Source organism: Serpula lacrymans (assembly GCF_000218685.1).
Source record: "Serpula lacrymans var. lacrymans S7.9 unplaced genomic scaffold SERLAscaffold_3, whole genome shotgun sequence".
NCBI lineage: Eukaryota > Fungi > Basidiomycota > Agaricomycetes > Boletales > Serpulaceae > Serpula > Serpula lacrymans.
In genome coordinates this window covers 1,672,751-1,699,230 of record NW_006763292.1, presented here as the reverse complement: position 1 = coordinate 1,699,230, position 26,480 = coordinate 1,672,751, and the positions used below count along the sequence as shown (strand labels likewise).

Sequence of the window (26,480 nt, the reverse complement as noted above, 5' to 3'; positions counted from 1 at the left end):
CTTCTGACCATTTTCTCTGGCAGAAAAGAGTGAATTTTATTGCAAAAGTAGAACGTACACACGACAGCATGATTAAAACCACGACCCATACGAGTCCCATACGAATAAGTTGAATTTAAGATGTCAGAGCCACATAGTCAAGCATTTTCTATCCCGCCCTTCAAAATGAGGAACGGGAGGACACCCGAGAAAACGCTCCGGCTTAATTGAGCTCCTAGTGATTATCCATCTTCCCTTTCCAATCGCATACCCCAAGTCAAACCGTGACAGAGAGTTGCTTTACAGATAGTTGTAAAGCTGTGGCGAGGGTGTATGAAGGGAAAATTATTTGCTGGGTTTTCTATATATACTTTGCCCTTGCTGATGTAAGCATCGCCAAAGAAAAGCGCTGGCACGCTCAACTGAATTCACTGATGAAAAACTACCAGTTTGTCTTATTCTTTGATATCGACTTTGATATCAGTATTTGGCCTGGCTAAGGGAGACTAACAGCTTATATATCTAAAGTTTCAGCACTTCCTTCAAAGTCTTCCAGTGATGACCCTCCCAGAGGGCATTCGAACTTCCTGCAGGCTCCTTGCCGTCCCGACCTAACGCGAACTCAAAGCCCGTGCTAGCAGCGCCCTCTTCAAACTTGTGCTGGAGATAGTTCCTCACTGGTGCATCGGGAACCTCAGCGGGGATTGCATCTGTGTACTCGACGGCTGCCTTGCCCTCGTAGAGCTTGGCGACATCGGATAAGCTGCCTCGCTCTCCTTCAATTCGGAAAGAAGCGTTGTGGAGCTTGGATGGTGAGAGAGTAGTCAGGACGTGTGCGAGGAAACCTGCACGACGACGAGAAGGCAAATTAGCTCGGAAAATAAGAAGGTCTATAGGTGATACTCACCTGCGACGTCCTCTATTGCTGTGTACGACGCAGGCGTCTTTCCACTGCCAACGATCAGGAACTTGCCAGTCTCAGGGACGGCCGCCAACCATGGGACATATTCATGGAAAAGGCCGTTCTGCAGTTATCATGTCAACAGATGTTGATGCAATAGGGAAGAAAATCACCGACGTATATTCTGGCAGACGGTAATTCAATGGATTTCAAGTATTCTGCATTGACAACTTAGCTCAAGCACAAAGACGGCGCAGAACTGATAAACCTACCAGCGAATTGGGACTTCAAAATTGCGATACCATCGGTACCTCCTTCGGTCGGCATGCCATATTCAGAGGGGACGAAGAGCTTTACCCCTGCAATCTTCGAGGCATCCGCCAAAGGCTTCTGAGAGGAGAAGCCATCAGCAGAAAGTGCAGAGACCACAACATCCACGTTATGCTCTCGCAGGACCGAGCTGACAGCCGCCACGTCTGAATAGTCAGCTGCTGCCACTCGGGCTCCGGCGGGGAATTCTCGCGTAGAAGCAGAGCGAGTGAGCACGACAACTTGAACGTTGCGAGCGAGAAGGGCGCGGACGATGGGGAGACCCACGCTGGGCCCTGCTCCTACGATGGCAAACGTTTTGTAGGTTGATTCTGAAGTAGACATATTGAAGTAGGGGATTGAAGAGATAGGAGATAGTCTGGTAAATAGGAGATTTGGATATGAGACTCCATAGTTCTTCTCATGGTATATATACAGACAACCGGGTCGACTATCTTCCTTCGACGAGCTCTGCTTATGAAGATACAAGCTCGCTCAGTCAGCACACTATGGCGAGATTGCGAGTTCTGTACACTTTCGTTGTACTTCGAAAGTTGGTATCGACTGAGTCAGCCCTCAATGACGAACTCGGGTCCTTGTGTGGGGCAGTTATCTGATAGCTGTGGGCGATATAATAGGATCCAAGTGGGTCAAGCGTTTCATCGAAGTTCCTAACGCAAACAGCTTGATTACAAATGTGATTGTTTCGAAATTCTTAACAGTTGGCTCATTCTCGATATTTCATCCATTAGGTAAATCTGACACTCGTTTGAAGATTTAAATTCCATAACACCAGACTAATGTCTTTGAATATTCAACACTTCCTTCACCGTCTTCCACTGATGACCCTCCCAAAGAGCATTCGAACTTCCAGCTGCCTCTTCGCCCTCTCGACCTGCGACAAGGTCCCAGCCTGAACTAGCAATACCGGTCTCAAACTTTGTCTGGAGGTACTCCCTCACCTGCGCGGCGGGAACCTCGCTAGGAATCGCATCCACATACTCAACAGGTGCAACACCATCGTAGAGTTTGGCGATTTCGGACATGGTGCCACGCTGGCCTTGAAGCCGGAATGTGACGTCCTGAAGCTTGGATGGCGAAAGCGTGGTCAGGACGTGTGCGGTGAATCCTGGTTGGTGGGGAAACGAGGTATGAATTGGAGAAAGGAGGGGATATGGAGTGGGTGATAAGTCACCTGCAACGTCCTCAACTCCTGTGTACGAAATAGGTGTATTTCCTTTCCCAACTATCAAGAACTTCTTCGTCTCATGGATGGCAGCTATAAATGGGACAAATTCAGAGAACACTCCGTTCTATACAAACCTTTTAATTAATTGGGCGGTAACGATCGCTAGACGAAACTGACGTATACTCGAGCGCATGGCAGAGCGATAGATTTCAAGTATGCTGCACAGGAGAGCCAATCAGGTCAGTTTACTTTGTACAGCCATCAAAGAATAGTGAAAACTAAGCACTCACCGGCAAGTTGTGACTTCAACAGTAAGATACCTTCTGTCCCTCCTTCAGTCGGTGTGCCAAACTCCGAGGGCACGAAAAGCTTGACGCCCGCCTCTTTGGCAGCATCGGCTAGGGGTGTTTGAGCCGAGAGCCCAGCAAAGGCAAGCGTGGACACAAGGACGTCGACGTTATGATCACGCAGGGCAGAAGCGACCGCCGACACATCGGTATAGTCAACTGGCACGACCTGCGCGCCTGCAGGTAGTTCCCTCGTAGACGAAGGACGAATGAGGACTATGACTGGTACATTCCGCGCGAGCAGAGCGCTGACGATAAGGACGCCGAGAGTGGGCCCTGCGCCTACAACGGCGAATGATTTGTAGGGAAGCTCAGCTGCTGATGTGAGGGTAGTGTTTGCCATCGTTTCTGTTCAAGATTGACGTTTAATAGGGCCTTATATACAGTAAAATAGGAGGAGCTGCGACATGTGCTTCATATGATTGGCAAGTTTCTGTGAGTCATACTCACCATTCGGTCCCGGAGACTTACTCACTAAAAGTCAGAATGACTATTTGAATGTCAAGCCGGCACCGAAACCTGTCATATGTCGTGCTAAGAAAATATAACCAGTTTATGAGACAGAATATATTTACATATCTTCCGTCTCCCTGTGATTGAATGCTTTTTTTTCGAGCCTTGAAGCAAGACGAAGTGTCTAGACATTTAGATGTGTAAGATATTCTTCACCTTCTTCCACTGATGGCCCTCCCAAAGAGAATTGGAGCTACCAGCAGGCTGATTGCCTTCTCTACCCGTGGAGGGATCCCAGCCCGTACTAGCAGCACCCAACTCGATCATCTTCTGGAGATACTGCCTCGCCCGTGCATCGGGGACTTCGTGGGGAATGAAATCCACGAACTCAACGGGTGCTATGTGGGCATAGAGTCTGGCGATGTCGAACAGGGTGCTCCTGTGGCCTTGGATCCGAAATGTGGCGTTGTGGAGCTTGACAGGCGGGAGGGTGGTCAGGATGTGTGCGATGAAACCTACATAGGGGGAGTGAGAAGTGTAGAGTTTGAGGCGGGAGCTATTCACCTGCAACGTCCTCGCTTGCTGTGGAAGAGAAGGGAGTGCGTCCGTTACCGACAATCAAGAATTTATCCGTCTCCTGGACAGCAGTCAACCAAGGAATGGATTCGTAAAATGGACCAGCCTGCAACAATACAGTGAGCAAATGTTTCAGGTATTACTGCAAAATTACTTACGTAGACTCGAGCAGATGGGAGCTCGATAGACCGCAGATATACTTTATTGTATATAGACCGGTCTGGTTCAGTAGAGAATATTAATGAGGATTAACGAGATCCTCACGAGCGAAATGTGACTTGAGCCCCAAAATGCCATCGCTTCCTTCCGTCGGCATCCCAAACTCTGAAGGCATGAAGAGCTTGACGCCCGCAGCTTTAGCAGCATTCGCTAGGGGCCTCTGAGCTGATATGCCATCAAAAGCGACGGCGGAAACGAGCACGTCTACATTGTACTCTTGCAATACCAATGCAACGGCCTGCACATCTAAATAGTCTACTGATACGACGCGAGTCCCCTCTGGCAATTCCCTCGAAGACCCTGGGCGTCTGAGGACGACGACTGCAGCGCTGCGGGCAAGCAGGGCGCGTACGATGGGGATGCCAATGGCAGGACCTGCGCCTACGACAGCAAAGGAGTGATAGTTTGCTGTGGACATGCTCGTTGACGCTTTTGATGAGGATCTGACTCTGGATGCATAGGTCCGAGTCAAAACTTTCTGTTACATATGTATACGTAGCCTGAAATCTAGTCTCCCTTGTCCTTGCCGAGCTAATGACCTGAAATCTACGCGCCACCTTGTTCCACTATTTAATAATCGTTACCGACTTACTCCGAGTCGCATCCTTGTAGATCCTCGGCCCGAACATAGCGGATCAATCTGCATAGCTTGTTTCAGGTCTATCGCACAAGAAGGTCCCAACCGATCTCACTCACTGCCGCCGGCCTGAGAAACGGTACCATCCATCTGCTTTTGCTCACTGATTACTTATGCTGCCGTGTCCGGCTGACCACCATTTCTTCGCTGATGGCTGGCTCGCTCTGTATCTATGAGTTGGGCGTTCACGTTGATAATAATTAACCTAGCAATGAGACAACAAAACATAAGTATAATCGCGTTTATAGCTCGGCCCATCCTGCATCCACCTCTTCTCGTCCTCCAAACGCAGCAAGTAAAAACACAATAACACTTGCTCCCAGGCGCATCCCCAACCCTCTGTATAGCTGCCCGATCCCAGTATGGCTACGCCAACTCTGCTCGTCGCCGCCTTCCTCCACATCATCATGCTTCTCTTTGGCTTTGGCATCCGACTTTCCGACTTTCCGCTTTCCATGTCGTGCGGGTGAATCAGACCTTTCTTCTGTCACTATATGCCAAAGTGCATCTACTACGCCGTTGTAAGGCACTGGTCGCGTCTCTACGCAGGTGCGTATAGTCTTTGCGGAGCCTCGAGTCTGAATCTGCAGTCTCCTGCGCACCGTCTCGATCGGCAGTGTCAAAAGCAGCCCGATGCATCCTCCAGCGAACTCAGCAAGTCCCCAGGCAATCGGGTGAGTATCTACCGCAACATGGGGGCCCAGCCCCAAGTTGGACGCTATGAGCGAGGGCATCATGATATGTACCAATGGGCGCAAAGTGTTGTCCAGAATAGTTGGAATCAGAAGATGTGGATGGAGGTAAAGACCCTTCACTCCACCCTCGTTGGCGATGATGTCTGAGAGCGCATCTATGGGTCCAGAGTAGGTTTTGTGACGCGACATCGAGGACTGCACGATGAGTCTCGTGCGAACAAGATCCAGGGGAGAAAGAAGGAAACCTGTGATAAGATGCGATGCAATGGGTAGAAGGAGTGGTGGTTGCTGAAATGCAGGCGAAGCCGAAAAGAAAAGTGATTGTATAACATTATCGATAACAGGCTGTAGATTCGTGGAAATGACGTCGTGGATACAAGATGTCAGTAGACCTTGAATAAACTCGATTAAATGGATATCATTTGAACAGTGGTCGGTGAACTAACCTTTCCACAGCGCAAGCCAGCCTTCGCCGCGAAAAGTGGCTATGCGCTTAATCATACCCCAAGTTCCGTCGGCGTTGCCCAGTGTAATGACATATTCTGGCCGAGTTCCCTCCTCGAATACAGAGGTTCTCATGATATAGCCATTGTCATCAACCATTCTAGGCGGATGGAACTTGCCAGCACTATTGCTAGGATCAGCGAAATAAGCCTCGTTTTCATTAGAATCGTCGCTGAACTAAGAGGGGACGTATTTCGCTTAGAAATTTTGAATGAAAGGACTATGTACGCACCACTTCTTCCTCCTCATCTTCTACCTGTTCCTCTACCGATGCGTCGTATACCTGCTCAGGAGCCATGCTAGCATCCTTGGGCACCCACTGCACCTGCAAAAGCATCTTTCCGACCTCCAGAGGCATCGCAATTGCTGTGCTGGTGTACTGCAAGAATGCAGAGGCGACGAGTGACTTGAGCAGCAGCGGAACATTGATATTGGATGGTTCATTTAGGTGAAGCGACGGGGAGAGGTCAAATATGGAATTGGGTGCAGGTCGGGTACTCCATTGGTAATTGCCAGGTGTAGGAACAGACGAAGACGAGGCTGTGGTATTCGGTGTGGGCATGGCCGCAGGAGGAAAGAAAGACCATGCGGAGGAGGGAGGGCTGTAAAGATCTCGGAGAGATGATGTCGAATTCATCACATCGAATAGCTAAGAGCTAAAAGTTTGAATTTGGTTATAACCCTGCTCACTAATCAGCTTTCAATTTTGTCTGTCTAGCTGCAAAACGCACGTCTGAAAAGTATAAGCTCGAGTCACTGTCTGCAGCGTCAACCTCGATTGAAAGAACAACTGGCTTTTTCCGCATTACGCGTGAGCAGCGGCATGAGGTTTCACGTGACTTCACATTGCCATGTCATATGATCTTCATGCTCTTCAAGTTCTCCTCAGCAATAAGAAAATGGTACAAGTATAGTACAGTATTTAGTACATACAGACTGAATAATATATATAGATGGTGGAAGATATTCAATATGATAAAATATTACCAGTTCTTGCATCTATACGTCCGAGTGACTGGTTAGCTCCTGACCAAACCATCAAAATCAATCTCAGACAAAACTACATCCTCCGCTCCAGCTGTACTTCTAATTTCTTCGCGAATATGGTCGTTTTGAAGTTCTGGACCTTCCGTGCAAATTCTCCTGCATTAAATCCAGGTGGGAATGTCATATGATAAGCCCGCACGAGGTGAGCATTGACCAAGAGCAATTCTCGAATGGCATACCGTTTTCCTAGACGTCCAAATGGCCCTACACGTGTATCAATGTAAGTCAGACTACCAATAACGGAACAACTCTTTTAACTTTTAACTTGCCACATTGAAAAGAAACCAGTGCGTTTTCCTCGGTGATGCTCCCCGGGCCCAGCCCGCCAGGAAGCCATCTCTCAGGCCTGAACTTGGTTGGCTCTGGTGACCAATATTTCTTGGCACCTGCATTGCATATGTCGGTGATCCCACAACAGTCACTCCCGGAATATGCCTCCCATCTAATACAATCCCCTCATCAGGTACGACGCGAGGCATGTTGCCGAAAGGAGTCGATAACCGCAGCTCCTCTTTCACGACAGCATTGAGATAGGGCAGTGAGTAAAGAATGGATAAATATAATTCATCACTTGGTTTTGGAAATGCTGTATCAAGCTCCTCTTGAAGTTTGGCATAAGTAGTTGGGTTGGAGAGAAGGTGATAGAAGGCATAGGCGAGCACGGCAGAAGTGGTATCAGACCCTACAATCAAGATAGGGTCAAAACAGAACTAAGATTAACTAAAAGGACGCATATACCTGCTTGAATAGCAAACATCGCATCTGCTGTCAGCTCACCCTCCGTTAATTCGTTGGCATGACTATCATCATGCTCTCCTAACTATTTGTTCGAGGGTCAGCCGTACTCCTTGAGGGACTGGAACATAGCTTACGAGAAACGAGCAGAGATCAGGCAACTCCGGTGTACCAAGAGTTTTTCTTTTGCGTATCATTTCTCTTGCATAATTGTTAAGGACATGTATGGGCTTGGATAGAGGCGAGTGCCAATAAATGTTGAGTAGCCATGGGACCTCTCAGAGTCTAAGTGTATCTTGTAAGCAATAGAAGAAAATAAATATGAAAGAAAGACTTGCATTTCATATTGCGCGGTTGCCAGTTGGCCTTTGCTCACAAGGCCTTGTGGGTCCCCATGGACCATCATGCTCTGTGGCACATAACATAGTCAGAAAAATGAATCAAACACACCGACCAGCGTATATCAATGCTATGGTTCCCAAATACAAAATGAGCCTACACAAAGAAAAGATACATTATGAGCCCTCCGCCTAACTATCCGAGTCTGCAGCAGCTTACATTAAAGTCGAACGACCAATGCTGTAATGCAGTGCCCAAATCAATGACATTTCTGTCATCTTTCCGTCTTTCAATACAGTCGATAAGTTGCGCTATAGAATTCTCTGATACATGGCAATACTGGTCCATCCTGCATGACACCATTATGCTATATCCAGAAACGAGCAAGTATGACACTCACATATTCTGCGAGAATGCAGGCGCCCAAATTGATCGTCCAATCCCGTGCGCCTCCCTACTCGTCTGGAAAAACAAACCCTGAATGTCATCGTCAGGTACGGGGCAGGACAGACTCTTGTCCAAGCTTCGAGAACTCTTGTAGACCTGATGTTGGATAGAATGGGACAGGATTGACAGCTTATTAGGTCCTGTAAATGGAATATTTATATTACAGTCGGGTAGATGACAGTGTGAATGATGCTCACCAATACGCACAAAATCACCATATTGTTGGTGAAGAGCGCTGAGTTCTAGATAACGATAACCTGTAGAGACGGTGTACATCATCACGAGGTCTGATAGTTTGTGCAAAGTTGGGCCCGGAAACGCAGCGAGTGGATGGAACGGCGACACTCGATAGCTACATGTCACTGCAGCAAGCGTTATGAAATGAATCGCAAGTAGCCAAGTAGATGCTGAGATCAATGGTATTGGGTTGGCGCCAATCCACTTCTGACAGTACCATGACAGCAGGGAAGTGGTAAGAGTGTAACTAAGCACATATTTAAATGGCCATCTTCTTTGGTGTGTAAACTTCCATAGCGTCTGTCTGGAAATGGGTTTCACGGAACAGAATGAGAAGAACGAAACCACTCACCAATGCAGATGCAGATGCGGTCAAAACACCAGTCAGTATCGCCATTTGCTCCGTAAACTCGCTGGGCGCTGAAAGCTGGACCTATACTGCCGATATACTGCATTACAGTGTGTATATTCTGACAACTAAGAACCACTGACCGTTGAATATTACTTCCTGGGGCTTGCTGTATCCAGGTGGAGGGGAGGGTACAGACCAAACAGACCAGACGCTTCCATGGGTAATACCGAGTTGATTTGTGTAACTTGAAATAGGACGATGATGTTCATTGTTGGCAACAGAAATGTAGTTTAGTACAATGAAATCTAGTGATTCGCGCCACCACCAGTGACGCGTGGTTCGCCCATCAGTGTACACTGTGCCTCTCACATGATTTTCTTGATCTGAAGTATAGTGGGAAAGAGATTTGAACGAGCCTGGGGTTGTGCTCCTCTTGCTATGATTTGATTGCCTCGAGACTCCTAGCGTAGGTGTATCCACAACCAACGCTGGTGGCGAACTCGGAGTGCGAAGTTGCAGTATCTCCATTTGATTAAAAATAGCAATGCCCAGACCTGTACCTCAGATTTATATTCCAATATCACCCGAATTCTAACTGTATTGGGAAATTTGACGGCTTTAGCTCCATCTGGTGCGGCAGTGACCGGCCGTCCGGGACTAGTGATGTCCCATTTGAGCAGAGGTGACATCAAGCGCCGGAGGAGTGCCTGCGTACTTACAGTTCGGTTCCCCTATAGTTAGTGTCCGTAACACGCTCCTTCGGACTGCGTTTCTGTCCCTCAGTTCCATTCCACCCCTCCTGTCTTGCATATATAACTCATCACCATCTGTCCATAGCTAAACGGTCCTCCTCCTTCTTTTCATACAGTCGCTGTCGCCGCCCATGTCGACAACCGCCCCCCAAAACGGGGCTGTACAACAGCAAGAAAATGTCCAGAACCAAGTCCATGGGATGCTAAAGGATGATGCTGACAAGGGTGCTGCTATACATTCCTTTGATCCTGAAGCTTCCCCTCAGGAAAAGGCTGCTGCTGCTGGAAAAGCACGAAGTCAGCTGAAAGGCAGCACAGTACATGAGTCGGAAAACGTTGGTAGTAAAGGTACGTTATCTCCGCCGCATACATGAACACCAGCGCTTATTTTCACCAGAACTTGCACTCGATACTGGTGTCGGAGGACCTATTCCCACTATTACAATAGAGGATGCAGACAAGGCTACCAAGGAAGAGCACGAAAAAAACCCAAACGCTCCTACTACTCAGCCGACTCCTCCCGGTGCTTTCCCCTCGGGTCCTGCTCCCGCAATACCTGATTGGTACAAGGTTGGCTGGCGTGCAGTATCCAATATCGACGCGCCTGCGCTCGAGGAAGGCGAAGAAAAGGATAAGACAATCCTCTCCATGTACCTCAATGAACAATACTATGGCGACTGGTATCACAATGCAGCCCTCATATTTTTCGTGCGTTTTGGATCTCCTGTTCCGAGTTAGATCTACTATTATTTATCTTCATCAAATGATTGACTTCTAGGCTGTCTTTGCTTCGCATTTCTTAACTCGCTTCAACCTTGGGTGGGGATGGCTATTTATAGTTCTCGCCATCTGCAACACGTATTATGTAACCTCTATGGGCCGTGTTCGGCGACGCGCTCGAGATGACATACAACGAGAGCTTGTCAAGACGCGTCTCGTATCCGAACATGAATCTGCAGATTGGATCAACAATTTCCTCGATCGTTTCTGGCTTATTTACGAGCCTGTCCTATCCGCGACTATCGTTTCGTCCGTCGATCAAATACTTAGCACCAGTACACCTGCATTCCTAGACTCATTGCGTCTCAGCACTTTCACACTCGGTACAAAAGCCCCGCGAATCGACAAAGTTAGGACTTTCCCAAAGACACCAGATGATATCGTAATGATGGACTGGGGCATATCATTCACTCCGAACGATATTTCAGACATGACGCCTCGTCAAGCAGCCCAGAAAGTAAACCCAAAGATTGTCCTCTCTGTGCGCTTGGGAAAAGGTCTTGCGACAGCTGCTATGCCTGTTTTGATTGAAGACATCAGTTTCACTGGCTTGATGAGGATCAGGCTCAAATTGATGACAAACTTTCCACATGTGCAAATTGTAGACATCAGCTTCCTGGAGAAACCTGTCTTTGACTATGTTCTGAAGCCAGTTGGTGGTGACACTTTTGGCTTTGATATCGGTCATGTAAGGAATCTCACATAACATTTTGAGCTCCCAACCTAACATATGTATTCCGAAGATGCCAGGACTGTCTGCTTTCATTCGCGATATGGTGCATGCTACACTTGGTCCCATGATGTACGACCCGAACGTCTTCACCCTCAACCTTGAACAGCTACTTTCCGGCACTCCGCTGGATGCTGCTATTGGTGTTATCCAGGTCAAAGTTGAAGCCGCACGTGGCCTCAAGGGTAGTAAGATGGGAGGAGGTACTCCCGATCCATTCGTCAGTCTTAGTATCAACAATCGCGAGGAATTGGCAAGGACGAAGTATAAGCACAGCACGTATGTGTTGGGACTATCCGACTTCAATGACATGCTTAGCCTCTTATGTTCAGATTTAACCCCACATGGTTGGAGACCAAATTCCTGCTTATTAATTCTCTACAGGAATCTCTTGTACTTAGCCTCTTCGACTATAATGGGCACAGGAAGGATACCCATATCGGTGCTGCCACTTTCGAATTACAGAAATTACTCGAAGATGCGACGCAAGAGGGACTTGAACTATCAGTGCTCAAGGATGGGAAGGATAGAGGGATGGTTAGGTTTGACGTCTCTTACTACCCTGTTTTGAAGCCAGAAGTTGTGGATGGAAAGGAGCAATTACCTGAAACCAGTGTGTTACTATTCTGTGCTATTTCGAGTACTATTTCTGAGTGTCTCCCTACAGAGGTTGGCATTGTCCGCATAACTGTTCACCAGGCCAAGGAACTTGATGCCAGTAAATCCCTCTCGGGTGACCTCAACCCATTCGCAAGGCTCGAACTAGGAGCACAACCCGCACACAGCACCCCAATCATCAAACATACAAACAATCCAGTCTGGGAGTCGCCATATGAGTTCCTCTGCTCCGATAAGGATACCTCCACACTGACCATCAAAGTTATGGATGAGCGCGACTTCCTGAAAGATCCTGTCGTGGGACATATGACGGTTTTCCTTAAAGACTTGCTTGAGGCTGAAACTGGCGACGGTCGAGATTGGTGGCCTTTGAGTGGATGCAAGTCGGGCAAGCTTAGGATCAGCACTCAATGGAAACCGCTCCACATGGCTGGTGCCCTTAGTGGTGCCGATCAATACGTCCCACCCATTGGTGTGATGAGACTCTGTTTACAGAAGGCTACCGACGTAAAGTGGGTATATATGATAATCGGTATAGTCGCGTCAATTGACCATCATTTCTAGGAATGTGGAGGCAGCTCTTGGTGGAAAGGTGAGAGATTATGTTTTGTGTTACGTCATGGGCTAAATGTTGAATGTTCGTCAGAGCGATCCCTATGTCCGGGTACAGGTCAATAACGTTACCAAGGCTAGAACGGAAGTTGTCAACAACAGTAAGTCTGTCGGTTGTTATCTTACGTTCTGAACTTGACATTCTTCAGACTTGAATCCTGTCTGGGATCAAATTGTTTATGTTCCAGGTATGTTTAAGTTTCATATGTGCTTCTTAAAAACTCAAATATCTTATCACGCAGTACACTCGTTGAAGGAGGTTGGTGATATGCCCACTCCTAGATTTATTTTGCTAATGAATGGTTCAGAGTTTGTTCCTGGAAGTCATGGACTATCAACATTTGACAAAGGTAAAAGATTCGTTTTAGCAGTTTTAATTGATTCTAATCATGTCTCAGGACCGCTCTCTGGGTTCTGTTGAAATTCGTGTCTCCGATTTCGCTCGCGAGTTATCTGGGAATCCCGATTATCGCTACGAATCGACAGGCAAGCAGGAAGCCGTGGCGCCTATCAAACTGGACGGACATGGCCAGATGTATAAAGGAGAACTCCATCACGTTGCAGAGTTTGTTCCAGCTCTAGCGCTCAAAGATGTCCACTTCGATGCTGACGAAAACGAGCTGCAGCGCGCAGCTAGAAGCGTGGTTGGCTCAGAGGACGGTGATATTGCGTCTGTCAGAAGCAGTGGATCTTCGACATCATTACTCAAGCAAGAGGATAAGCATGTCACGGTCACGCGACCGTTAGGGTCGTCAGGGCACACACCCGCTCACTCCACGGATACAACGCAAAGTGCCGCCTTGAACGGGGCCGCGGAACATAATGGCGCAGCAGAAGCCTCGAAAGCCAAAGTTGAGGATAGCGGCGAGGAAGAGGAAGAAGTTCCACAGGGATTGGAGTTGACAAAGGAGGAACTCCTGAGGCATCGTGAGTATTCTACTGCACTTGCCGTTGAACTTCGCTCTAAGAACCATCTATAGAATCCGGCATCATCATATTCAACGTCATTTCTGGCCAGCTACACAAGAAAGCCCGTCTTGAAGTGTGTCTTGATGATGGCTATTGGCCAGCTTTTACTACTGCTAAGGCGCGCAGCGCTCATGCACAATGGCAACATGTGGGTGAAGGTTTCATCAAAGAGCTCGATTTTGGCCGCGTGTGGCTACGTTTGAACGAGAATAGCGAAGGTGAAAAAGACGATATTATCGCCGAGTGGAAGGGAGACACCAAACCATTTTTGGAGGAAACTATGGTATGTATTCAAATTCACGCTTTGGTCGTTCCATTTACCCCTTGATTCGAAAAGGACCGGCGTACGACTTTCACCCTCATGGATCAAGATGAGAAGAATCACTCGACAGTAGAGATTGAAGCTCGTTATGTTCCTGTGCCAGTTACGCTGGAAGCCAGAGAGAGTATTAACAGTATGTGTTCAAACTCGTTGCTTCCAATCTCACAGTCTGACGCTTTACGATAGATCAAGGTATGCTTCGCGTCGTGCTTATGGACGGAAAAGATATTCGTGCTGCTGATCGAGGAGGTACGATAGTATTCACGAAACGTGAATATATATGTACTAAATTGCGATCAAGGCAAATCTGATCCCTTTGCGGTCTTTTCTCTCAACGGCCAAAAGGTTTTCAAGTCGCAAACCAAAAAGAAGACACTCAGCCCAGATTGGTCAGAAAACTTTGTTGTCAGCGTGGTGAGTAAATGTCGAAGTTGAATGGGCTTGTCGTAGTCTGACTCTCCATATCAGCCGTCTCGTGTTGCAGCAGATTTCTCTATAGAGCTCTTCGATTGGAATCAGCTCGAGCAAGCCAAAAGTCTTGGCTCAGGCTCGATCAATCTTGCAGATGTGGAGCCTTTCCAAGGCACCGAGCGTATTATCTACCTCGCCGACAAGCATGACGACAAAAAGGGCCAAATTCGCATTAGCCTTATGTTCCAGCCAGAAATTATCGTGAAGACGAGAAAAAACACGTCGACATTTTCCGCTGCTGGACGTGCGATGACACACCTTGGTTCCATGCCTCTCGATGCGGGCAAAGGTGTAATACACGGCGTAGGAGGGATATTCAAGAAGGAGTTTGGGAAACACGATAAGCATGACAGCGAATCCTCTCATACACCAGAACTGCCCTCGGGACAAGCTTCGCAACCTATCCAGTCTCACATCATGGGAGGTATAACTGCAGCATTCCCATCTTTGAGCGCCGATCGTCAGAGTAGCAATAGCGGCCCTCCATCCGAGCCTGGCACATTGAGAGTCACAGTCCTTGATGCAAAAGACCTGTCAAGTAGTGACAGTAAAGCATATGCTGTTGTCCGTATTGGGGACAAGGAACACAAGACAAAACACGCTGGGAAATCATCCACCCCTGAATGGTAGGTGACCATGTCTGAGGGTTGAACATGACTAATGCTTGTAACAGGAACGAGTCTTTTGTTTTTGCTGCTGGGACTTTCACACCAAAAATGCACGTCTGGATTTACGACCATAAAACTCTTGGCAAGGATAAACTTCTGGGTGATGGAGAAGTCGATGTAAGTCATGCATACATGGGATATTTATTTCCAAATTTATCTGTAAATTCTCCTAGATATGGAGGCATATTCAACAGGGTAAAACCTCGTCAGCCGACGTATTTGCAGAATTGCGGGAAGGACAGGGATTACTCCGCTTGCGTCTGGAGTTTGACGCTGACACCAACCCATTAGGCCGAGGACCTTCTGTTTCGTCTTTTGAGCGTAGTGCAACCTTATCGTCCCCATCCAGATTTAGTATCCGCGGTCGACGGCCAGGAGCAAACGAGGACAACTGATTGACATTTCCTTGAGGTAATCCATTGGAGTTTCATATACAATATATCTGGAGAAAGTCGCCCGTCATAGTGATAGTAATTGAAACCATTCACGATTCTTGGTTGTCTACTCCAGTACACGCTACATTCTCTTTGTATAATAAATTTATGTGAACCTTATCCTAACTTCTTTACACAATGATTAGTTCTTTACAAAGTAGGAATGTGAAGGTTTTGGATTAGAGTGTAGAATAAACGCTAGGTGACAAGATTCAAGCTATCGTGAAAACTTAATGATAAATAAGTGTTCTCGTCCAGCTCTGCGCTGAGTGATGATCTGTGGTGCAATAATATTAAGCATTGAAATTGTTGCTGGGCGGAGTTCACTGACAACACTCTTTAAACCATATTCTGTCATCATCCTATGGCGAATGCCTGGAATATCATTTTGTTTGATTGCCACAAGGTAAAATTTGCCTGTATCCGAAAGAAGGACCTGTGGCAAGATAAAAAAGCAATCGGACGGAGAGGTCAACGCACATACCTCGACATCTTTTAAGAAAACATCAGTCACTTGCATACCATCAGTTCCACCTGCCCAAGAGCCCTGTATCCCTGCAGTGTGTTGAGCGCCATCTGCTTCATCCATATTGGTGGGAACATATGGCGGATTGAATAGTAGAATGTCGACTGAGTGTCGAAGTCTTTGTAGCAGTGGAGTTGCTAATGAGCCTATTATCGGGTCGAGAGGGGTCTACTATGAATATGACATGAGTAATGGGCTGCCTATCTGAATTTCTTGTACTGGCTCACTTTGTTTTGTCTTCCGGTTGCTAACGTGCAAGAAGAGGCGAACTGGTTAATGTCGGTACATAGGAATACTGCAATCGAATCAGATCATTTTCGTCTAACATGTGAGCGCAGATGCATACATGCGGTAGAAGTCCCTAGGATTGAAGCGAGAAATGCAGATACACATCCAGATCCGGAACTGGGGTCGAATAAAGTTAGATCTTATAATTGATAGAATCGTGTCACAGCTACATACCCGATTTCGAGGCATATCGACGGCTTGGATGTTCTGAGTTCATCAACCTCTAGTTCAAGCCCGTCCAAGAATAGAAAGGTGTCTTCTAACAACAAAAAATCAGTAGCTGAAACACTGGGCTCCAGATGGTCAAAGCATACCTGCGGGTTCATATACGTACTCGTAGTCATCCTTTGTAAGGTGAGATAGATCTGGGGTAGGAATCATATTTTCCACAATGATCAAGTAGACACAAAGAGCGTGTTTGAGGATCAAACTCTATAGCAAGTTACTAGTATCAACTTTTTGAGTTGAAGCTCGATGAGATGTCATTTCGGAGACCTCTACAGGTACATTTCCCAATGCGGAAACCACCAACGATTGAAAGGTCCTTCAAGTATCAATGTCAAGGCTGTTTGACAAGCGCCCCAGTACTCGTACTCCACCTGGGCGACCTCAGATTGATGACTCATAGCGCTCAAATTGAAAATGAAAATCATCGATACAATAACATTTTACTCGAACAATTACACTTCTATACATCATAATAGACCAATCTAAGAGCTACGCATCTATAACAAGTGGCATTTCAGTAATTAAGCCTCCTCATAGCTCCAGCAATACTTACAATACGAGGTGCCCACTAGCATGGTAGAAAGACTCTGTAGTTGATCTTCGTCGAACTGTAGCTGATCTTTATGCCAGGTATCCTGTGATTGACCTGGGTAAGCAACGTATCAGTGCACTAGGTAATATAATCATACCTGGTGAGTCTTTAGTGACACAAGTCAATTGTCAGTTAATGTTAGGGTTGTGTGAACACATCAATTGGACTTTACCTTCTTGAATTCCGACGCGCATTTACGAATCGTAGTTGATATCGGCGGAGGATCCGTGGCATGCACTGCCAGTACTAATCGCCGAATGAAACCATTCAAGTAAACATCAAAACGAAAGAGGTGAACAAATTTTTAAAAGAAATTTACGAACTTTCCGTAAGTGGAGGCATCCACGATTCAACAGAGTAGGGGAAACTTTCGATCAAAGCACAGATACCCAATATAGCGGAATGTAACGATCTTAGCTTTTCGGCGTATTGAGGCTGAGTTCTCGCTGGAAGTTTTACTTTGCGTGCCATAGAAACAAACCGGTTCTGGGAATTATAAGGTAACACCCAGGCAGCTCGATCACTGAACAGCTCACCTTCAACGGAGTAATACTTTGTCGTTGAGAACATCTCACAATCCCAGACAGCACCTGGGACGACATTTCTCGAACCTCAACATTTTCGTCCGACAAGCAATCGAGCAATAGATCCATCACCCTTGACACATCATCAGAAGAGGTGGTCAAGAGATTTCGATAGAAAAATACGACGAGAGCCGGTAAAGCATTCAAGCGGATACGCCAAGACTGGATTTAGTTTCGTCAGATCGAACTATATCACATAAAAACTTAACGCTCGTACCGTCGAGTCTTTGATTGATGACACAAGTGCCTCGAGGACTGCCCCGACATACTCCGACGGAAGATGTACAGCTGAGAGCACGTATAGAACGCCAGTAGCGTATTTTTGCAACTCCGAATTATCATTAAGTTCCAACATCTTTAATATCTCAGGTCTGTAAACATTGCTTGAATCAATATGACTGACTTAAAAGAGGAAACAACATACAGCATGGAAATAGCAGAAGGGAAAACCAAACATGCTTGTGGTCCATGGGACGATATCCATACCCATAACAACACTGCAAATAACAACAATTGATACTTCGAAAAAAAAAAGTAGAAAAGTAAAGTCTTACTTGTCAAACTAATGGTGTCATACTGATAAATTCACGCGTCCGTTATATCGTTTACACTGAATACAAAAGTAATACTTACCTCTGACTGATTGACACGGGGAGGAGGGAGGCGCTCTCCTTTGTACTTGGAAAGCTTTTGCACTGTTTCGTTGACGTGTTTGCCGTACAAATTGTCACTGTGCGTGTATATCTAATTGAGAAACTTCATCTTAATAACACCAGGTCAAGAAAACGAACCGGATGTGTAAAGGATCTTTCATCGTTTTGCAGGCATGCAACAATGCATCTACAGAAGGATACGAGGGCCGCCATTGATGTATCATAACCGCACGAAGCGCGTTGGCAAGCACTGTCCTGATCTATAGGCCCTCAAAGTTAGTACAAACTATCAAGATGAACCATTCAGTTAATACCTCTGCGTAGCTTGTGTTGGCATTATCAAAGAAGAGTGAGGCATAGCGATCCGACACTGAATTGAAGCGAACGCCCATGGTCTCAATTAACATGGTGACCACAAGAAGGGCTTTATTCACTTTGGTGTGTGGTTCAATAACAGCTCGAATGTGGAAAATATCTCAAGCAAAGACTCACTTGAAAATGCAGAGTCACCATGGAATTCGAGCGGGAGGGCAAATATCCAATCCACCAATGGCTGGTTGCGACGAGGGTCACGGTCTTCAAGGGTACTCTAGGAAGACTCAAAATAAGTTGTAATGAAAGAAAGATAGTAACTAGACTGACAGTCAAAAAATGTTCCCAGAAAACAAGGGTGTCAGGTTTGATCTGTGCGTATATTCGATCCAGTCGAGAAACAATCCAAGACCAGAGGTAATCCAACTTGGATTTGGGCCAGTGTTTGGAACCTGTACGACATATGCATATGTTAAAAGCGCTCATCAAGGAATCCGATTCATGCGCCTCACCTCGTAACAGTCCAGCCAATATTTCAGCAGCAGCATTTTGTTGGAACCTATCCGAGTTCCACAGCATTGGCTCTAGGATAGTTAGCAGGTCGTCTAACTTGTTATCTTCGAACATCTTAGCTAATAAAACATGTAAACCATATGCGTGAAAACAATGAGAAATAAAAATACCTATAGTCTTGACGAAGTTGATATTCTCTGTGCGTAATTCCTTTGTGTTACCTGCCTTCGTGAATTCTTGGCCCCAGAGTAAAGCCAGTTTCAAATAGAAGTCTCTATCTACGGTGCTTATTAGAGCTCTTAGAGTTGGTTCTGATTGCTTCTCCCACGAGATTGACGATTTTCCTTGTTTTACATAACCCTTTATCGAAGTGGACCAAGCCAAGAAACCGGTGGAAATTTTGTCGAAGTAAAGCTCGCTGCCAACAGTAAGCAAATGATAAGGAAATGACTCAGTAACGTACCTGCCGCCCTGCCCTATAGGCTGTCTTGTACTTTCGAGGAACTTTGAGGGATTAGTGATATGATACTGCCTTGAAAGTGGATTCTGCCATTCTCTTAGCCATAACTCATCACTGGATTTTGCATACGTGCGGAACTTGATGAAAGTCGCCAATTTCACCACAGCCCTAAATGAGCACATGTGTCAAATCACTCCTTACTCAGTAGTCACACGACGTACTGTTGAGCAGTGGCCCGAATGACAGGCTGGGGACTGATGACGTGTTTCATAAAAAAGTTTGCTACTTGTGGAAGTGTCACAGTATCTCTGCGCAGCAAGCCAGAAAGGAATTGCATCGCCATTTGTGTATATCTCCACTGTGAATCAAAAATAAAATCAGCAAAATTTCACAGATAAGGCGGACGAACACACATGAGTAGTGGGACGTGTTGCAATTTGAAGTATGGAATGTATCTGAGTGAAATATGTGCGTGTAAGGTGAATAATTGCATGGATAGAATGAAGAAGACGTACTGTGCTATTGTATGCTTCCCCCCGCCTTGCAGCACGAACAGGGATCAATGCAACTGCCTTACTTTGCAATGCCACATCAACCACTGTAGTCGAAAATTCTTCCTGGAGGGCACGTGAGGCAGCCTGGACACCTGGCATCTCGTCAGTGTAGGCAGCAGTGCGTACAACCTCTTCCGTTAAATTTGCCAAACAATCCTTTGACACTGTGCGAACCATATTTTGTACTGATGGCTGAGATTCCTTCGAGTTAGTGAAAGATGTTGTCAGATTTCAAGCTGACTCGCCTTCTCTTCATGCTGGCACTCGAGCAAGGACAGCAAATATCTTCCATGGAAGGTCTGGTCTGCATAAAGTTGAGTTATGAAACGAAGTTGTATAGTAAAAGTTCTATACCGGAGAGAGCATACGTCGCTGAATTACAGATCGTTAGCAATGGAGATAACAATATGCATATTGGACGCTCGTACCAGTACCCTTATTATTCAAAACATACAAGGCGCCTTTCATACGATCAGGATCATTGCCTTTTGTTAAGGCTTGGAGCAAAGATGGTAGGATGAACCTCGTTGATCGCATATAATACTGTAAGTTTGATTGATTGAAGGCTTTCACAATGATATTTATAGTTACATACCCCACAAACGCCGTGCAACGCGACCTGGGCAAGGCTGTGAAATGGTATTAGTATTTGACTCATAGCAAACTGATTGAAATCTCTCACCGTCGCACCCTGGTGTACGGTGAAAGGCAGAATTCAACCAGGTCGATGCTGAGAAGCTTATCGTCCAGTTCAGACCTTCGACGATACAGAGCATGCATGTAGACTCGGCCGCTATGATAGACTTGTGCACGCTTAACCCAGGCCATGCGAGCATTTTCCTTTTGCCTGGACCACGTCCGACTCAAACTGTAGAATATCATCAGCGTGAATATAGGAAAGAGAAGTTACAAGAATGTATATTCACTCTCTCGCTTGCGAATAATTCTTTTGCAGTTTGTCGAAGTCTCCTCTAGTCATACCATAGTCCAAGAAGAAGGTATCGATGGCTTTCACCACGATAATTACCGCGTCGATGTGGTCTTCACCTTCGTGACTTTGTCGAAGTATCGTAGCTGCACGGTGAATTACATTCCCGAAACGGTTTCGATTATCAACGACTATGCGATAGCGAGGATCTTGAGGATCTGTGAGAGTGAATCCTGCCTTGACGTCCAGGCGTTCTACGATCATCTCCTCTAATTCTATGTCCGAGTCAAGACATGGGTGGCTGATATCCTTCAAGCTTTCCTTATAAAAGGTGGGCAAACCACTCCATATGGACTTCACAACGTTGAGGTAGCTGTTTTGAACATTAAGATACGGATATAGTATACAAGAGAGGTCAACACACCGACAGAAATCATTACGAGCAACACCATCCCATTGCCCTGGAACGTCCAATAGAACATCTATTTTATCCAAGGCAGGCGATGCTATCCTATTCAGAATGTCCAGCACAAACTGTACTTCTTGATCGCTTGGTACTGATAGAAGAGAAGGAGACATGAAATATGAATAAAAACGACCAACTCTGGAACGCACCATGCCATTCAATCTTAACGTCTTTCGCCTCGTACAACTTGCCCCATGAAGCATTATGATTATTATCGAGGTCTGGCAGGTCGTCAGATATTATGATTGCCAGTGCTGAATCGTACTCACCCTCACTCTTCCATTCCTCGTCATTGACAAATCGGACATTTAGCGGATAAATTCCAGCCAGCGTATAGAGCATGCGCGTCACCAAATGGCCAGTTTCAGAATATCCACGTTCACTCTTGGCTTTTTCTACCAGCAAGACTAAAAGGCCAATTATTTCTTCCTTGTGCTTGAGAAGCTGCAGGCAGATGTAAATATCAATCCTCGACGCATTACAAACAAAGCACTGACAGTATGACTTCCATATCCGAGACATCCGCGGAGAATCGTGATATCTATGAAACTATTATGAAACACGGAACTGATGATCATGATGAGTAACCCACTCCAGTGCAACGTTGTATCGGATGGTACAGTGTCGTGTGTAGACGTTGTTCGGATGCTCGAAGCACCATGCTTTAATTCTTCTTGGATTTGTGAAATGCAGAACGGCAAGAACTTGTCTATAGTTTGTTGGGGTTTCGCTCGCGCTAGACATGCAATAAGCTGACCAAAAGCCCTTACAGCGTTAGACTTGGCATTAGTCGTTGCATAGTCGAATGTAAGCTTCAACACGAGATCAAAGAGTTGGTCCGAAAGGTGTGAGCAAACCACATTCAGCATGCTCTTTATCGACTTGAGAGCTGTTTCCTCCTGTTTCCCACCAGTTGTATTCTTCTTTCCACCTTCTTCCGGGAGATTCTCGTATAAAGCAAGGATTCTTCTGAACAGAGACGTCACCCAGTCTAATGAACCATTAACGGCATTCTCCATCACATGAATGTAAATTATACCTGCAAACCCAGCCGTACTCTCCCTAACGAGCGTCCGCTCTTCTTCTCTGCTAAGAACAGGGAATTGTCCGCTGTCAACACCTTCGGGTAGCACGATATCTCCATCGAAATCTGTGACATCTTCGCCCGGTGCATAGCCGGACAGTGCGTGTCCTGAATGGTGCATTGAAAGGTCGCCAATCTTGATGTATTGGAGTACACTCGCAATGAACGTTGTAGCACATACAGTCTTGACCGGATCATTCTACAAAATAAATTTTATCAGAAGGAGGATTTGAAACATATCAACAAAGCGAACCAGATCAATCCCGGGAATACATAACTCCAATAGTGGTGCGACATGCTTCTGACCTCCCCGCCAAATCTTCTCAGTTACCATTGGGAGAGTGATCCCTGATAACATGCTTAAAACTGCAGTAGTTCTGTGAGTTTCATTTACAACTTCTAATCCACCGTATGCACGTTCGAGGAGCTCTGGCATTATAAGACCGGGTTCGAGCAACGCTAAGTTACGCAGTGCTCCTTGAGCGTAACCCAAAGAAAGAGGGTCTTTGGAGAACATGGCCAATAAAGCAGGTGTTTGGAGTGTTTTAACAAACTGTCGGCGAATGGCAGGTGTTAAACGGTGAGTCTAAACATATACATGAGTGGATCAAGCACATTGACGGCACATTAGTTTAAATACCACAGGCGTTTTACAATCACGCTGCTCTTCCTCGTGCCAGCGCTTACTGAATTCAAGAGTAAGACAGTGGAAGAGGTTAGTTAGCTGTGAAAATAATGTCATTGCAATGTCAAACAAGTATTTCAAAGATCTTACAATTACGGTCCATGGGCCAGAGTTAGACGGATGGAAGAAAGTCTCCGTGCTTGTGATAAACCTATCTAAGCTTTCTAAGGCTTTCGAACCGGCTAGATATCCTGAGCGTGGATTCGACGGTCCTTGGGCTGACACGGTTTCGGAGTCAATACGCACAGGTCCATCTACTGCCATAGAGTACACGAATAGCTTGGCAATGGCACCTATCAATGAAGTGAACGTCAGGAGACAAAACTTTTGAGTGGGAAACTCAGGTATACTTTGTCGGCTTATGTTCTTCTTTATCTTGATGTCTTGTCCGACCGATGCATCAGCCTGCACGGAGGTTGTGCTAGCACCCTATATCAGAAATAAAACATTAGACGTATATCTTCATTTTCTCTCTCTTAAAGCTTACTCTGGTCTTTCCGACAGGAACGTCTATCAGAACGGTGTCAATGCATTGGACAACAGACTAGGAATGAAATAAATGCGCACTCATAGACGCGAGCCCTTTGCTAACGAGCATTGTCCACTCCTCCTCGGACCATATTCCAATGTCCTTCCAGACGGCACCGCCTTTTTCACCGGCAATGCCTGACTTTCCAGCAACATGTTCTTCGCAGAGGTTACCTACCATCTCAAGGAGTCTGTCGTCCATCACGAAAGAATTGAAGGCCTCCCATATTTTGAATAGCACTGGCATATAGAAATGAGGACATGCAGGCGGAAGGAAAGACGTCAAAACTGGGGTCATCGTTAGATGTGTCTGTCATTTGGTAAATTAGCGATATACATGTGCATAGATGCTCCACATACATCAGCAGTGAATAATGGCAAAAAAGTTGAAAGCATTTCATTTATGTCATCATCAGAGAAGTAGCGCTTGCACTGCTCGGCAACGTAAAGTAGAATATTCACGACATTGCGTCTGTGACGAGATAAAGATGGTAAGTTACTTCCACTGAAGACAGTTTGTTAACTTACGAGGAGTCATGCAACCTCTTTTTAGGCCACAGCTCATTCCGTAGAACACGCCAAAGAGGCTTCCAAGGAAGCTGTAAATCGGTGGCCTCTAGTTTGCGCCTTGATCCTGCTTTGTTTGAGAGGAGGCGGGAAAGCATATCTGCCCAGCTTCTGGTGACACGCGCTTCGATTCCTGGGACAAGGCATAGCTCATAATACAACCTGACCAACTTGGCCCGAGTCGACTTGGGCATGGGATATCGCATGAGAAGCCAGCTTGAGATAAATGCAGTACTAAGCCTGATTCATGAGTGCGAAAGGTTGACAAGAGACTCACCACTGCAGCATTGCATCCCATGTTGTCATAACGAGCCAGTTCCTGGACTCTGCGCAGATGATCAACTTTCCGACTATGCGCTCGAGGTGAGCCCGCATCTCGTCAACAGATTCGCATTCGTAGGGCAGCGAGTCGAGATAAGTCTGAAGAGATGCTCGCTGTTTGTCAGGAGATTGCACGGCGGTAAAATCATCTGCTGGGGAATCCAAGGACATTTCTTGATCATCCATGGTGAAACTAGTTATCATGAAGTCGTTCAAGTGAACATGATTAGCTGACGAAATAAAATCAAGCAATGACATGGTTGGGTGTGATAGTAGGTGGAATTCAGGGTGAGAAAGCTACTGGCACATACGTCTTAAGGTTTTATATCTTCAGCTGACGCGTCCCCTGTTCTTCTAGTATTTGCTTTCTGTAATCAATGTCTCTGGTAAGTCAGAGACGCGTATGCTCTTTCAGAGATCTTGCTATGATCGCGGTACCGTCCCGCTCCGGCCGGTTGTCCGTAGTACTGGCGCGACACTGCCGCCTACCACCCGAGTCCTACATATAGGCCTACGTAGAAACGTCGACAAGGTTAACACCAATTTCTACGTTTCCGGTATCACACCTAGCCCTTGAGTCCAGTAAATTCACCTAACAGTATGATACAGCTTCGACCGCTGTCTCTCAGAATTCCGGCCTCTTGGAATTGCTCAAGCTTCCGTTCAAGGCCTTTTCAAACGTTCTTTCGAGCAAGTCGCACCATCCACGTCAATAATGCAGCTGTTCGCTCAGGGACTGTTAAAGCCTCGCTGAAACCTTTCGTTTGGGGCGCAATCACCACCTTGTCGATAGCCATTCTCCTTCAAAATACTGTTCATCTCGATGCCGTTACTCCCCCAGAACCTAAAGATGTTGAAAGTATGTACTTCCTCTATGGATCGTGCATTGCTCTAATCGTATGGTCAGTTGATCCTGCTACATCAATCTCGTTCCCGAAGACTCTGCAGATACCATCCAAATATCCCCTCCCAAAATTCTCGCTCGTTGGAGTTGGCGTGCGGACTGTATCGTTTCTAAGGATGAATGTCTATTCCGTAGGATTCTACGCAGACTTGGCTAATCCGGATTTAAACGTAATCTTCACTTAATACGCATAGCGAGCGACCGTACTCATTACGGTTGGATACCGCTGGCAGATTCCACGCAATGCAACACCAGAGGAAAAGATCGACTACATAGTACGCAATACTGCATGTGTCCTCCGTATCAGTGAGTATCTTTTCGCTATCTCACTATAATTAAACTTATCCCTTCATTAAGTCCCTACAAGGTCAACTTCTTTCAGCCATATGCGCGACGGTTTCGTGCGTGCTCTTATGGGTCGCATGCAGCTATGTGTGAAGCGGGGTAGTGTTACTGCAGAAGAGGAGGCTGGAGCACAGTCACCTATTCGGAAACTCAAATCTATCTTCCCCTCTACATCGCTGAAAAAACACACACCGCTTGATGTCCTACTGACTCCCCCAACCGGAGATCCTTCACGTCCGAGGGCACTCATCTTCCGTGATCTAGGTACTATAGAGAACGACTGGGTTGCGAATGAATTTTTCCTTGCATACTTCGAGGGAAGCGGAATCAGCCCCCCAGTACGTTTGCTTTTGACTGTCTCGTTGTCAGAATTGTATTCACTTTGTGTCACAGCTTAAGCAAGCTACAGTCGAACGTTTGGAATCATACGGGAAGTAGTTCCAATTCATCTATTCACTCCAAGCTTCCTGAAAAAGTGGGATAATATTTGTTAGATGAGTATACACTGGCACAATAACAATAGTTTATCATAAAGTTGCATACTCTGCTTAAACAACGATTATAACAAATATGGAGATTAGGAAAGGATTTCAAATATAGTCCCGTTTAGCTCAGTTGGT

General features: G+C 46.2%; 8 protein-coding genes across 8 annotated transcripts; 2 read left to right on the top strand and 6 right to left on the bottom strand.

Moving 5' to 3' along the window:
• Nucleotides 1–409: 409 nt before the first annotated feature.
• Nucleotides 410–1,832, bottom strand: SERLADRAFT_458846 (uncharacterized protein; the record flags this gene model as incomplete). The annotated part of the gene is made up of 4 exons (XM_007314579.1): nt 410–824; nt 887–1,004; nt 1,058–1,098; nt 1,153–1,832. The coding sequence occupies 4 exons, from the start codon at nt 1,532–1,534 to the stop codon at nt 502–504; spliced, it is 864 nt and encodes a 287-aa protein (XP_007314641.1).
• Nucleotides 1,833–1,923: 91 nt separating this feature from the next.
• Nucleotides 1,924–4,424, bottom strand: SERLADRAFT_458843 (uncharacterized protein; the record flags this gene model as incomplete). The annotated part of the gene is made up of 8 exons (XM_007314578.1): nt 1,924–2,318; nt 2,385–2,502; nt 2,556–2,596; nt 2,669–3,125; nt 3,176–3,244; nt 3,301–3,860; nt 3,913–3,953; nt 4,019–4,424. The coding sequence occupies 4 exons, from the start codon at nt 3,066–3,068 to the stop codon at nt 1,987–1,989; spliced, it is 891 nt and encodes a 296-aa protein (XP_007314640.1).
• Nucleotides 4,425–4,676: 252 nt separating this feature from the next.
• SERLADRAFT_458839 (uncharacterized protein) lies at nt 4,677–6,585 on the bottom strand (the record flags this gene model as incomplete). Its single annotated transcript, XM_007314577.1, has 4 exons — nt 4,677–5,697; nt 5,752–5,986; nt 6,042–6,491; nt 6,541–6,585. 3 exons carry the CDS (start codon nt 6,444–6,446, stop codon nt 4,853–4,855), a joined length of 1,485 nt encoding a protein of 494 aa, XP_007314639.1.
• Nucleotides 6,586–6,676: 91 nt separating this feature from the next.
• On the bottom strand, nt 6,677–9,440 carry SERLADRAFT_458832 (uncharacterized protein; the record flags this gene model as incomplete). The annotated part of the gene is made up of 10 exons (XM_007314576.1): nt 6,677–7,060; nt 7,115–7,538; nt 7,595–7,676; nt 7,729–7,876; nt 7,930–8,086; nt 8,150–8,279; nt 8,331–8,517; nt 8,575–8,918; nt 8,967–9,052; nt 9,107–9,440. 3 exons carry the CDS (start codon nt 7,786–7,788, stop codon nt 7,117–7,119), a joined length of 564 nt encoding a protein of 187 aa, XP_007314638.1.
• A 454-nt stretch (nt 9,441–9,894) lies between these two features.
• SERLADRAFT_354375 (uncharacterized protein) lies at nt 9,895–15,579 on the top strand (the record flags this gene model as incomplete). Its single annotated transcript, XM_007314575.1, has 20 exons — nt 9,895–10,066; nt 10,116–10,426; nt 10,497–11,186; nt 11,242–11,507; nt 11,561–11,841; nt 11,896–12,358; nt 12,411–12,438; nt 12,493–12,559; nt 12,608–12,646; nt 12,701–12,717; nt 12,767–12,808; nt 12,857–13,309; nt 13,370–13,385; nt 13,439–13,710; nt 13,765–13,882; nt 13,936–13,998; nt 14,051–14,163; nt 14,218–14,846; nt 14,894–15,005; nt 15,062–15,579. The coding sequence occupies 20 exons, from the start codon at nt 9,919–9,921 to the stop codon at nt 15,281–15,283; spliced, it is 4,350 nt and encodes a 1,449-aa protein (XP_007314637.1).
• Nucleotides 15,540–16,517, bottom strand: SERLADRAFT_366146 (uncharacterized protein; the record flags this gene model as incomplete). Its single annotated transcript, XM_007314574.1, has 7 exons — nt 15,540–15,599; nt 15,654–15,758; nt 15,807–16,016; nt 16,076–16,143; nt 16,195–16,253; nt 16,311–16,395; nt 16,451–16,517. 7 exons carry the CDS (start codon nt 16,515–16,517, stop codon nt 15,540–15,542), a joined length of 654 nt encoding a protein of 217 aa, XP_007314636.1.
• Nucleotides 16,518–16,774: 257 nt separating this feature from the next.
• Nucleotides 16,775–24,810, bottom strand: SERLADRAFT_359805 (uncharacterized protein; the record flags this gene model as incomplete). Its single annotated transcript, XM_007314573.1, has 38 exons — nt 16,775–16,861; nt 16,918–16,999; nt 17,054–17,062; nt 17,129–17,202; nt 17,280–17,442; nt 17,493–17,702; nt 17,758–17,911; nt 17,965–18,037; nt 18,095–18,116; nt 18,174–18,270; nt 18,332–18,453; nt 18,508–18,626; nt 18,686–18,782; nt 18,836–18,957; nt 19,018–19,137; nt 19,189–19,646; nt 19,700–19,836; nt 19,892–20,217; nt 20,274–20,336; nt 20,437–20,575; nt 20,628–20,661; nt 20,715–20,900; nt 20,959–21,333; nt 21,385–21,517; nt 21,576–21,647; nt 21,696–21,870; nt 21,924–21,967; nt 22,019–22,417; nt 22,466–22,709; nt 22,764–23,096; nt 23,151–23,234; nt 23,286–23,488; nt 23,546–23,624; nt 23,650–23,705; nt 23,763–24,033; nt 24,084–24,195; nt 24,252–24,506; nt 24,568–24,810. 38 exons carry the CDS (start codon nt 24,795–24,797, stop codon nt 16,854–16,856), a joined length of 5,880 nt encoding a protein of 1,959 aa, XP_007314635.1.
• Nucleotides 24,811–25,139: 329 nt separating this feature from the next.
• Nucleotides 25,140–26,388, top strand: SERLADRAFT_380072 (uncharacterized protein; the record flags this gene model as incomplete). The annotated part of the gene is made up of 5 exons (XM_007314572.1): nt 25,140–25,470; nt 25,519–25,685; nt 25,749–25,821; nt 25,873–26,198; nt 26,254–26,388. 5 exons carry the CDS (start codon nt 25,212–25,214, stop codon nt 26,296–26,298), a joined length of 870 nt encoding a protein of 289 aa, XP_007314634.1.
• Between the last annotated feature and the right edge of the window lie 92 nt (nt 26,389–26,480).